General features: G+C 40.3%; 1 protein-coding gene across 10 annotated transcripts in view; it reads right to left on the minus strand.

Annotated features, from left to right (window-relative positions):
• Positions 1 to 245: 245 nt before the first annotated feature.
• camk2g2 (calcium/calmodulin-dependent protein kinase (CaM kinase) II gamma 2) overlaps positions 246 to 13,513 on the minus strand; it is a 46,535-nt gene continuing 33,267 nt past the window's right edge. For 2 of the 10 annotated variants that reach the window (XM_084020744.1, XM_084020740.1), the window contains 7 exons: positions 12,300 to 12,380; positions 9,167 to 9,211; positions 8,286 to 8,340; positions 5,470 to 5,545; positions 5,153 to 5,247; positions 3,284 to 3,535; positions 246 to 2,847 (listed from right to left, as the gene is read on the minus strand). In XM_084020744.1, the coding sequence (XP_083876870.1) occupies positions 3,303 to 3,535; positions 5,153 to 5,247; positions 5,470 to 5,545; positions 8,286 to 8,340; positions 9,167 to 9,211; positions 12,300 to 12,380 (585 nt within the window). In that variant the 3' untranslated portion in view covers positions 246 to 2,847; positions 3,284 to 3,302. The remainder of the gene's footprint in view (positions 2,848 to 3,283; positions 3,536 to 5,152; positions 5,248 to 5,469; positions 5,546 to 8,285; positions 8,341 to 9,166; positions 9,212 to 12,299; positions 12,381 to 13,513) is intronic. The other 8 variants (XM_084020748.1, XM_084020745.1, XM_084020743.1 and 5 more) reach the window with 7 other exon arrangements.

Consider the following 13,513-nt stretch of genomic DNA (forward strand, 5'->3'; position numbering starts at 1 on the left):
AAACAACAGACAGGAAGTTACTTGACCTACTGTGAACTATCTTTCATTTGTAGGTTGTAGCGGCGACCAACCCAAAGTCACTGTGGGAAGGCAAAGCTTATAATTGGTCACTTAACCTATTTACATCGGTGAGACTCAAAAGTCGATACCCTGTCATGTTAAAATGGTCGGTGTTAATTTACCCTTTTGAAATTTCCAAATTTCAAGTACAAATAAAAATGTTCTTATTGGCCGTTGTCAGATAGAAAAAAATCAAGTTAAAATTTGATCAGTGGAATTAGGGCATTAGATATCTAGATGTAAAAAAGACAAGTGGTATTATTTTTGTTCTACAAAATATCTGCTGTGAAAGTCTATTTTGTCTTCATTGTGATTGATCAAACTTGACTTTCCATTTGAACATCCCCCATGACTGTAAAGAAAGAAAAGCATCCTGTCAGATCGGTGGCATCAACACACAACAGGGCCGGTGCCCACAGCACAAACGGATCTACGCAGAGCCATGAAAAAAAAGATCACCATTTCGGTAATGGTTTTACAACGCATTGTCATCGTGGTGTTAAAGTGTGTGTGTGGGGGTTGCACAGTTTTCATAGCATGTCAGATATGTCACAGCACTCAGAAACAAGCACAGCTGTTTAATACAGTTGGGAGGGTCTCACATGATTCAGGTAATTATTTTCTGCTCCACTGTCGGTGTACGAACAGAGACCCGGCAACCGAAGTAGAGCATGAGTTACTATGGAGTGGCGTAGCACAGAGACAGGAGACAGGACGGCCCTCCGCTGGTACAAAGTCACACACACTAAGTTTCTACGACAGTGAAAAAAAAACGGTGCTGTGAAGTTGAACCACTGACACCGAGATATGTTTTATCCTCTTTAAAGGGAACATTTCATGTGCTTATGATTTGAGTTCTGATGTAATTAGCCACAAGAGTGTAACAAGTGTTTTTTCGTCTTCAGATTTCAGCATTCATTGTGTAAATGTGTGTGATGGGAAACAGTTAAAAAAAGGCGTGTGGCAGTCTCCGCCTCCATTCATTTCAATACACTTTTTTTTTTTTTTTTTAAGTTCTGGCTAAAACAACTGATAAAAATATCAACATCAAAAGCACAACTCACAACATTTACAACAGAAACTGTGACAAAAGGGACCAAATCCATTGATTGCCATCAGCGAAGGTCCCATAGCCCTCCAGCCCCCATAGCCCTCTTCCCATCATGCCCTTTTTTTATCCAGTCCTTCAGCTGCATTCCCTTTTTAACATGCTTTTTAAAAAATAATTCCAGGACTTCACACAGAAGTACAGCAAGCCAAGACGGACAACAGATCAATTTTAAGAACACAATCAGAACAAGAGACAGGCATAAGGGTGACAATATCATCAATACATGGCGCGGCGCTACTAGGATGGTAACGGGGCTTTTAGTGAAGGATGTTGAGACTAGAAGAGGCAGGAATGATGGAAGTAGAGGGGCAGGGTGGACGGGAAGGATTTTGGCGAGCGTTAACCTGAAGTTGCAGAAAGGCTCACTCCCTCAGGAGAGCGAACAGCATCAAGTCATAAGTGTCCTTGCGAAAACAGTACAGGCCATTAGATAGTTCAAATACTTCAAGCTTTGTGTGAAAAATACACAACTGGATAAAAGAAAAGTAAAACGTTGGCGTAAGAATGCACCCATGCTTTCAGATACGGCAGTCCAGAGATGTGAGCAGCTTTAAACTTTGACCGACCTCGCCTCTCAGGGTTAAGACTCCCAACGCTGCAGGGCTGATAAATGGAAGCCTTCTGCAACTTCAGGATGAGCTGGCCTGGACATGTGTTGTGTCTAAAGCTTCAGAGAGCCTCAAGCCTAAAGGCTGGAGCACAGGGACCGTGTGTGTTCATGTGTGTTTGTGCACGCATGCATGCTGTGTGAGTTTCTGTGAGTTTGTATTTACACTTCAGGACCTCAAAGTAAAAAAAAAAAAAGAATAAAACACTCATGCTTAACTCCCTCTCCATACACCATGAAAGTAAATCATGTTTCCCCTTTTCTCCCATATAAATATCTATTTATGCACAATTATATTAAATAAGTCACCCTTTTTTTGAAAAATGATCCTTTTCAACACAAAATACTTTAAAATACATCATTCAGGTAAAAACAGTTTGATAACACATAATACAAAAAACACAAAATAAAAATAAAGGTCCCTTCCCTTAACAAATCACAATGCCTAAACCCCTTTAAAACATTGTGTACGGACAGTTAAATATTTGTTAAATTCTGTATAGCGATAAGTCGCTCCTGTTCCCATAAACCCAACCCATATATACCCGTGAGCTGTAAAACAAACAATACTTGTCGTAATAGACGCTCTGCTGCTTTCTCATAACAAAAAAGAAATCACATTTTTCCAGATATTATACTGTCTGCCCCTGTTCTATTCACTACGTGTGTGAAGTGTACTTGTTTTTCTGTATTTAACAGGTTTAATACTTTTCCAGATATCAGACAAAACGAAGAAGGGGAAATAAAGGCCATGGGAGACGAGGATCAGGACAGCATCACCCCTGTGTCGCCACCAGAAGCATGCACCATCTGTAAGAAGGGGCTGACGTCTGCCGAGCCCCAACATCACCTAGCTAGGGTTGGACTGGATTGGTGGTGCTCGATCATTCAGTCAAACTTTTGAAATATAATCTTTTTTGTTGTTTGCTAATTGTTTTTAATTTATAATATATTTTCCCCACTTTTGTGATTTTACAAGTTTCCAAGCAGCCTCGTCCCAGCCAGAATCCAGGCACCGATCTGACCACGGAGAATAAATGCTCCCAACAGCTTTGGAGTTCAGGCAAAGCTGGAGAAGGAAGAATGCAACAGTTAGTGTGAAAACGGTTGCTCAGCCCTGAAAGCATCTGGCCATGCGGATCTGTTATCCGTCTCCTCCTTCATTCCAGTTACATCGAGGTGACTACAATTTTGTATTGCTATTCAAAGCTTAAGAAATTATATGGAAAAAATGTAAAGCAGTGTACTGTATGCAACAGCATAACACATGTATTTGATAGGTCATAAAGTCATAAAAAAGTAGAAATGCTGAATAAAATGTAATAGTAAAATAAACCATAAAAGAAGTGAAGTCTTAAAAAAGTCACCACCATAAATATGTTGTAATATAGTATGCTATATATATATATATATATATATATATATATTTAAAAAAAATGTATGTCGCATGGAAAATATATTTTCTTTCATGTGTGCACTTTTCTTTAAAGGTTTTATCGGCTCACCTGGGCCTGGATTCCCAGTTCACTGCAGCGGTGCAGCCGGTGCTCCTGAGCAGTGGAAGTGCACATTGAGCCATTTGGCATCCCGGCGATGCCACACACGCGTCTCCTCTGACTGGCAGGAGCGCGGCCGGCCCTGGCCGTCCATGTACTGCGTCAGGCGGATGTAGGCAATGCAGGCGGCGTCCTCACCGATCAGATGGACGTGGGGGTTGAGGATGGTGGTGTGCACCGGCTTGCTGTTTTTGCTCAGCACTGTGGGGATGCACAAGTGCAGCGTTTGTAAACACACTCGCCAGGTGTCGACGTGAGGCTACCACGCTTGAGAGCATTTCGCAGATTATTTGCAATACATGTTGGCGGCTTCAAATGTCGGAGCTTCTCACTTACTGAGGGGAAAGTGAATTTATAAATGCATATGAATAAATTAATTATTTGATGTTTTATCATGCCTAGCTCATCATTGTACACACATTTTCCCTCACTTCAGACAGGCGTTTTGTATGGGGTCAGTTCAGTCTCATTAATAATGAATGCACAGAGACGGATTCACAAATGTATTTTGTGATTTATATATAAATGACTCTCTTCTAACAAATACATTTCGTTTTAAATAAATGTAATATAAATCCATAAATATATGAATTAAAAAAAATATTTGTATGTTGTTACATTTATATACAAACTGTTAAACTTGAATTTAAAAGACGCTTTTCATTTGTGAACTTGTTTGCATTTGTTTGTGGATTTTTGAGACTCTCCTGACTTGGCTGGATTCACAAATGCATTTTTTTCAACAAGGAACTCTCTTTAGCCAATCAGATGCATCCCTCGTTTTCAGCCAATCACATGACTGCATTTCCACGAGGGGTACCTCACAGAGCACAGCTTTTTCTCTGCGTATTTAGCGCATTTGCGTTAGCTAACTAGTTAGCCATAATGCTTTTAGACAACGGATCATAAGCTAACTTAGCTAGCATAATATGATCCTACTAAGATCAGAAAACATAACCGTATCGGTCATTTGCTTGCTAAAGCTTACCTGTTGTTAATGGCTGCAAAAATAAGTTACAAGCAAACCATAATAACTAATAGGTAAATTGCTTACTACATTGGTTTCAAAGTGCTGACTAGCTACAAACATTTAGCATTTAGCTAGCTACAAACAAGCTAACGTTGGCTAGTGAGAGAATAAAATCACTTTTTAAAATACTTTTTGTTCTTATTTCTTTTACCGAAAAGCAACGCAAAATGCGCAGAGAAAAAGCTGTGCTGTGGCCATGGTGAGGTACCCCTCGTGGGAATGCAGTCATGTGATTGGCTGAAAACGAGGGAGGCATCTGATTGGCTACAGAGAGTTCCTTGTTGAAAAAATGCATTTGTGAATCCAGCCACGTCAGGAGAGTCTCAAAAATCCACATACAAATGCAAACAAGTTCACAAATGAAAAGTGTCTTTTAAATTCAAGTTTAACAGTAACAGTTTAACATAAAAATACATTTTTGATGAAAATTGCAAATATTTTTTTAATTCATATATTTATGGATTTATATGACATTTATTTAAAACGAAATGTATTTGTGAGAAGAGAGTCATTTATATATAAATAACAAAATACATTTGTGAATCCTTCTCTGTGCATTCATTATTAATGAAACTGAACTGACCCCATAGTTTTGTGTCATGTGAGAACTGCAATGAGCAGACCTATTTCCAAGCAACGTCTGGCCCTTTGTATTGTGGATCTGAGGGCGACATACATAGAGTATGCAGCAGGTGACCGGCTGCACTTTCAATCTGTATTTCCCCATAATAATCTAGTTTAATGCAGAATTTAGAAATAAAAAAAATGCACAACACTGAGCAACTTACAGTTCTCAAAGTAGAACTTGTGAAAGTCCATGCCCTCCACCAGGTTTCCAAGAGCCTCTGGCTCAAAAGAAGTCAGTCCAGGGTCACAGATTCTCCTGTCAGAGGACAAACACAACCATAAAACAAAAATAACTAAATGTCACAGAACAGATTGCATGACTTTTACAGCTTTGGTTTTCAACCTAAAACTTTCACAGTAATGTATGTATTTGACAGGGAAATACATGATGACTTTGATTTTAGTTGGTGACAAAATGCAATCAACAAGGCACTTAAGATGGCCACTTGTTTTGTTTGCTTTGCACACGCAAACTTACGTGTAAGCCTCGAAATCCCCGTTGTTGATGGCTTCAATCAACTGCTCCGTCATCTTTATTATCTCCTGTTTACGAGCTGAAGGCGGAGACAGGGAGGACATTGACAGTTACATTCAAAGTCACACTATGTCTCATGAAGAGTATGTGATGCTGAATGTTAACCCTTTAATGGTCTCACCCAGAAACAAACAATGGCTTGTTTTCATATTTCTTAGTTCCTTTGGCCACTAACACTAAAGTAATTATTCATGAAAACTGCCACTAACTAGTAAACCACCTGTAACATTCTTTAAGAAATGATCCAATCAGGTTGAGTTAAATGCAACAACACGTTTGAGATATCACAGATCAAAATATGCCCAACTGTATAGTGGAGAAGGCCATTAAAATATAAAAACCACACACACACACACACACACACACACACACATACACACACATCAATAAAATCCACTGCAATTTAGTAATTTAAAAACCCTAATCATCACACCACAAATAACAAACTGCAAGCATGCACACTGAACATGCAGCTGCCGAGCCACAAAAGCCAGCTAGCAAATCCTCCACACCTGCATGTAACTCAGTGTTCATACGTCCACAGAGCTGACATCATGAACACCACTTCAGCCTTTGCACAGGCACTGCACAACCTGCCGGGCACATACTCTGCTGCAGGTTGTGACTGACGCCTGTGGGGGGGGCCAGAGCAGACTCTAGTTCAGGACCAGGATGAGAGCTCCGAGCTGGATTTGTCTGAGGGACACTGGGGCTGCTGGCAGCCTCCTGCAGGGGACCAGCTGCAGCAGGCGGGCGCATTTAACCCAGTAAAATAAAGTTAGATTTAGCAATGCTGAGGTGCCATGTATTTAACTGCATGGCATTCAACATTGTTTATTCTGCACAAAGTATATGAAGCTGTTCTTGTAGGAAATGAAGACTCCAGACACGGTGGGAAAGTAGCTTGTAGTTGGGCCTGGGCGGCAGTAGATGGCAACACAGGAGGCAACTAGTGCAGTAAGGTGGTGGGAAGAGTGTGTGGGCAGGTTTGTTGCTGTAGGACTGTTGTTGGTTGGAAGAGGAAAGGTCAGGACACAAAGATCAGGGCCGGGAGTCGTATCTGGCAAACTGCTGCCCACTTACAGCTTAGTGGTGGGCTGTGAGGAGACGGGGTGTGGATCAGTTTCTCTGTAGTGCCGCTCTGGTTAACCACTGCACTGTACCGGTAGATTCACAGGCAGCCACTGCCCCCATCACAAACACACAAATACAAACAGATGCAGTACTACCTCTTTATAAGTGATGCTGGCTTTCATTTAATCTATTATTTAGTTTGTAAAATGCCAAAGAAATAGTACAAAAATACCAGAGCTGCAACTATTTTGACTATAATTTATTAAAAATGCAGAAGATTTTTAGCTTTTCTGTGAGTTATAATAGTAAACTGAGTATCTTTTGATTTTGGACAGTACAACAAGACATTTAAATACATCGTCTCAGACTGTAGTAAATTCTAACAGACGTTTCATTCTGACATTTTACTGACAAAATGATGAATAATCGATAATGAAAGGTTTGGGGTGAGATTTTTGCTTCAAATTTTCAAAGTGAATGTTTATTTAATTTCCGTCCATTGATTCATCAGTCTATTCATTGAATGTTTCAGCTATACGGTCTAGTGTTGTAAATCACTTATCACAACATGAGAGAGCAGTTAGGTGGAAATCACACACACACAAAGAAATAATCAAAACTAGCTAGATTCAGACACCAGGAAGTGCGAAACAACCTGAAAACTGCAACTATGCAGCCAAACCTCTCAGGTGAAACTGAATAACCTTTAGGAAGCTTTATTCATGAGCATCACCACTCCATAGACATACATTCTAACTTCAATTTAGTTGTGGTGTGAAAATCAGATGTAAAAGTTACGTATGTCTATGACTACGTTTGGTTGACTTTCTCACTTTGCGAGTAAAGAGAGTGCAACTGATTGAAGTGAGGAGTTCAGTGTGAAACTAAGTGAATGGTCATTTATACTCCAGCTTACATTGAGCTGGTGCAACAGGCTAAAGAAAACCTGTGAGCTGCAGCACTGTTGATAAGCAGTCACAAATCACTATCTCCTGTGCTTCATATTTGAGAGCTTTCCTTCCTGGGCTCTAGACGTGGAGAAGCTGAGGCATCCTTGCTGTGTTGGAGTTGGTATTTCAGACCACGCACTCTCAACCTATGCATCCAATGTAACTTGTATTAAAGCGTGCATTTAACGTCCAGGAAACAACAGCCTCTTGATTGCATGTCAGTGATTATCCACTATAAGATTAAGTGCTGGTAAATCCACAGAAAGCTGTAACTGGATTAACTGGTTTTCTGGAGGAAGCTCTGTCCTACTTCATTCACCTGAAAACACGAAAGGGTCACCCCCCAATTAGTTGTCCCCTGAAGATGACTAATTTAAAGGCTTGAGTGGTGTATTATGCTGACATGCACTCACTCACTCACTCACTCACTCACTCACTCACTCACTCACTCACTCACTCACTCACTCACTCACTCACTCACTCACTCACTCACTCACTCACTCACACCAAGAATAAAAATGAGGCAAAGAGGTTTGAGATAGCAGCCCTGCCTAACCCTAACCCTAACCCTAACCTGGACTGAAGCCGAGCTGACTTTTGCATGACACCTCTAGAGTGAAGAATTATATTCCCATCTGTGTCTCTCCAATCTGGAGTTCAACACACGGACACAATATTGACATAATATCGTGAACGAGAGTAGGCATGCAGAGTAGGTGAAAGTTGGACAAGTACCTTTCCTACCTTTCATCTCCTCCTCTTCGTTGTTATTACAGCTCTCCGTGGAGCCCTGCGGAGAGAGAAGAGAGGCCAGAAGAGGGGAGGGGGGGGGGGGGGGGGGGGGTAGCAAGACGAATAATCTTTTTAATTTGCAAGTGAGACGGGGTTGGGGAGCATTGGACACTTTGCCCACATGGACATAGACAACGTGTTGGACAGATGGACAACACTCTCCCAGGAGCACCAACCAGCCAGGACAGCAGCGAGGAGGCGAAAAGAGCCACATATATATGAGCAGCACGTGTCATCGTGTGGCTGATTGTAACAGGAAGGAGTGTACGAGTGCATGTTAGTATGTTAACATGCACATGTGTGTGTTTGTGTGTGTAACTCCTCGATAGGAAGCAAGTTTATGTGAGTAAAGTGTCGATGGAAAGATAACTGTGTTATCACTGGCATTTGAATATCGAGTGATTCTAGTTTTTGGCAAACTTGCTCACCAACACAACAGTGCTAGCAACGCAGTAGTTGGTTCCCATTCCATTCAAACGTCTGATGTAAGTATATGATCACACACTCGTCAGTGTGCATGTGCTGCTGGTAGGGACGGTTCGTGTAGTATTTTTCATTTAAACGGTTGAGTTAAATGCCATTTAAACGATTTTAAAATAAAATAAAAAATAAAAATATATATATATTTTTTTTCTGATTCTGATTTGGGGAGCTCACAGGATTCAACCCTGATACAATTCTGGTAAACAGGAAGGGAAATGAGGTGCACAATGTCAGTCAGTCGGTTATGTCACGTATAGTGGACAGCGACGTATATTCAAAGAAAATCCTCCACTTGTTAGCTGTGGTGGCTGGTGGCTCGCGGTGGGAGAAGGGAGGCTTACCTTGGCGCCGTCAGCTGGGTTGTGAACAACAGTTGTCTGGGCTTCCTGGGGGGAGGCAGGAGACACTTTACCATGCAGGGAGGTGATGGGAAGGGGTGCAGGGAACACATTCAATGACAACAAACACACAAGACACAAGCATGTGCGCACACCGAAACAAAGCACAGGAGATGCCAAAGTGCTCAGTGTCAGTCTGTCCCTGGCAATGTGGTCTACAGGATCCTTTTAGAGGCTCCAAAATGCATGAAAGAAGCCGTGAATAGCTGCACACATATTCACCAGGCAGGGCCGCGGCTGAGGAGGAGGCGTTCTGTGAGAGACTGTATGTGTACAATGTTCAGTCACCTGGTGGTTATTTAACAGTGTGGAAATGCAGTTTGCTTCAACATTCATGTGGAAGTTTCAACGAGGAAGCTCTGATATATGCAAATGAGTGCTAAATAATAAGAGAAGTATCTTCAAATCAATCAAATACTGATGCATTAATGTACTAAGTTAGCAGGCACTCCAAAAACACAAAAAGGTTTTACAATTGTATTACGTGTGCTTCAGCAAACAGGCCTTGAAACTGTAAGAGCACCACAAGTGTGATCTCTTCAGTGGTGGAATTTCACTCAACTCAAGTATTTCCATTTTATACTACTTCATACTTCTACTCCACAACATCTCAGAGGTAAATATTTGACTTTTTATTCCACTACACTTTTCTGACATCTTTAAAGATTACAGTTTTCCTGTCCAGTGAAAACCATGCATCTCCAAATGTGTGTGATAAACAGTGTACCTTTATGCCTACTTCTTGAGCTCAATATATTATTCAAAAATCCCCTTGCATCAGCTGCAAAATGTACCATCACAAAGTAAGTCAAATCAATCCAAAAATATGATAGTAAAACATTTAATTCACAATAACTACTTTTACATATACCTCAAACTACATTTGGCTGATATGTTCTTTTACTCAGTAAGGTTTTGAACTTTAACATTTGTAGTGGAGTATTTTCACAGTGTAATATTAGTACTTTTACTGAAGTACAAGATTCAAACACTTCTTCCACCACTCTCATATCTTCCTCCTCTTATAGACAACCTTCATCGTCTGATGAAAGCCTTTTTACCGAAACATGTCAGCATAAGCGTCCAAACTGGGAACTGAGGCCACAGTATTAACATTGTGTGTTTTTTTGAGTGTCACTATCCCAGTTTATTAACTGTTCTTCTCACTTTTGCAGAAAGATGCTATAACCACATTAAACATCTACACAGTGGCTTTAATGCTGAGTTAAAAAAGAAAAGATTCATGATCATGTGAATCTTTCTATGTGGCTGTACGTTTGTGAAACCGCTCCTCATCTTCAACCTTGACCCTGTCGCAGAAACATTCAGTGCATTCGTTGTTTGATAAACCAAACCCACAGTATTCTGGATTAGTCAGTCGGTTACGCACTCAGGATACATGATCAACACTGACTGGACCTCAACATCCAGCCCCTTCAATAACATACGGCATTATGGGGATTACCTCAGTGTTCAATTCTGCTCGTTTGACATCTGTATTACGAGCACTTATGAGTATCTATGTGTCTGATTTATCACAAAAATTGAAATGAGAATATCTCTCTCTCATGTCTGTGTGTGTATGGTACATTAGAAGCAGCCAGTTAGCTCATCTTAGCACAAAGACTGAAGACTTAGGGAACAGTTGTAATGATGCTGTAATGATGATACAATGCTAAACCATTAAAATAATAATTGTTAACAGATTCATATTTTAATTCAATTTTGTCATTTCTACATCACAATTTCTTAACATAATATTAAACAAAAAGGAAGATTTATATTTGCTTAATATTGGTTGTATTCATGTTAAGGTGTATTTTTGGAAGTAAAACAATATCAAATAATTTCAGGGACCCCCTGCAGTAACTCTGCAGACCCCCTAAGGGTCCCAGGGGGATCTGATCTTTAGATCTCTGATCTAAAGGTTACAATATCCACCTATCAGCACCTCTAAAGCTCACTCATGTTTGTTTGATTTATGTGCGGTTTTACAGAACATTATTATTTTCCAGGGTATTTCAAGTCTCTGACGTTTCAATTCGAGCCCTTACAGGTGGATTTTCTCACTTTTGGAGAGTTGATAGAAATATAATGCAGTTATGTGCTAGAACTACTTGAGTCATGCTCGCTGTTTTCTGCTTCCAGTCTGAATGCTGAGCTAAGCTAATCAATTTCTGGCTCTCGCTTAATACCTAATGTTTGACATTAGAGTGATCTTCTCATGTTAGCGTACTCGAGCTAATATTTCTTTTAACTACTGAGTTCTGAGACAAGAGATTTGTCTTTCCTTAAGTTGAGACTTTCTAGACATCTTTCTTGCCATATAATGAACCTTTTTTATGTGGTACAGTATGTAAGTCTCAATCCCATTATGTCTATGAACACAGTGGCTGCATCCTCATACAATTATCATCCCTCTGTTATCCCTCCACATCAGCTCCTGTTTTACCCAGACGTCCTCGTTTTACAATTCACACATTGAACAGCAAATTGTAAAAGACCATCTTTTGATGTCGTAGAGGCTCGACAGTTTTTGAGCTCTGCTTTCCAAGAAAACCATTTCCATAAACCTGTTTATCTTTAAGGCAAACCATCAACAAGAAGTGTCCAGGATGTGGCCGAGCACGTGATTGAAGCGCCTGCTGTTTTGCCGCAAAATGAAAGTCGTTCGTCTGCCTGTCAGCGCAGTGCGCTGTGTAAACATATATAGCAGAGTGGCCACAGGAGGTCTGGGTAACACACGAGCCAGGAGAGACACTCGAAGGCCAAGCCAGTCGTTCACTTTTAAAGTCATCAAATCCACTTCCAACATCACAGGTTGTGTCAAAAACAGAAGCAAAGAGGCAAAGGATGAAGGGAGAGAGAGAGAGAGAGAGAGAGAAGAGAGAGAGAGAGAGAGAGAGAGAGAGAGAGAGAGAGAGAGGACCAAGTACAGCAAAGTCTTCACCTAACGTGGGGTGTGACACAAAACGACGAGGAGACAGAACTAAAAGCATGAAAAGATGGAAACAATGAAATGATGCCATAAGAAAACAAAAAGCAATGTGAGAGAAACCAAATAGAGATGAGGTACCATTGGTGCTGTAGATGACATGCTGCTGTCTTTGGTGCTGCTGCTGCTTACTACACTGTTTTTACTGTTGTTTCCCTGCGACTGGGGCAAAGAAACACAACACAGAATGACTCCCGCTGGGCCCAAACCACAAAGCAGCCCATGGGAACCTCAGGTGGAAGACAGGAATATATCCGTTTCACGGCCAATAAAAAAATATGGTGTAGGATTTTAAACGGCACAATCTAGGAGTGGAGTTCAATGCTAAAAAGTTGAATTGGAATATCTGTATCAATCATCACCTTGCTACGTTGTGCACTTTAAAAAGGGCAGTTGTTGCTATATTCCCCTATGACTTTTCCGCATGTAGATTCAAATGAATATCATCTTTCCATCATCAGGCATTAATAGAATCACATTAGTGTCCGGCTCTTACAATTATGCGAGTGTACTGACTTCCTGACTTGTTTGAGTCCTTTGTTATTCTATTATTAAACTGTGTTGGGAGTGATTGAAGGGCTCTTTGACTCTAGTGTCCTGGTGTATGCCTTCATTTACTGTCAACATTATAAACAAACAAAAAAAGTACGGATCACTTATTCAGCACATGCATTTTAAAACAATGAATATATTTTCAGATTGGATTCTAATTATTTTGTACCAGCACTTTTACAAACAAATAAATCAACATCTGCCAGGATTACAAAGAGAAATCACAAGCCAAATATGTGTAACCGAGTCCGGAAATTGAAAGAAAAAGAAGAAGTTTGTAATGATGTTTACCAGTCCAGGTCTGTGCATGCAGTGAAAGGCCTTGATGACAGGTTGTTTTTCCCCTCTAATTGTGGAGAATAATGTGTGCAAGCCTGAAGGATGAACTGCATGTTGTTATTTCCCTCCAGTAAAGTCAGCTTGAAGAAAATATTAAAGTATATTTGACCCACAAAACTACTTCAGCATTACTTTCACTTCTTAATTCCTGCACAGTCTATTGCAATCTGGCTTCACTGAATAAACATTTCTCTCTGCAAGTGCAGTGCTGCTGAGCAGACTATATACAGCGTACGTCTTAATTAAACTACAAAATGACTTCACTGTCACATCCATTGGCTGTACTCCTGGGAAATCAATGCATATAATGAAAGCCAGGACTTTTAAGTATATTTTAAAGGTATACGATGTATTTACAATGTGTTTTAAGTTCATACAAATTAATTTATTGTGGTGATTTATTT

This window comes from Eutrigla gurnardus (assembly GCF_963514095.1).
Source record: "Eutrigla gurnardus genome assembly, chromosome: 11".
In the NCBI taxonomy this organism is placed as follows: domain Eukaryota; kingdom Metazoa; phylum Chordata; class Actinopteri; order Perciformes; family Triglidae; genus Eutrigla; species Eutrigla gurnardus.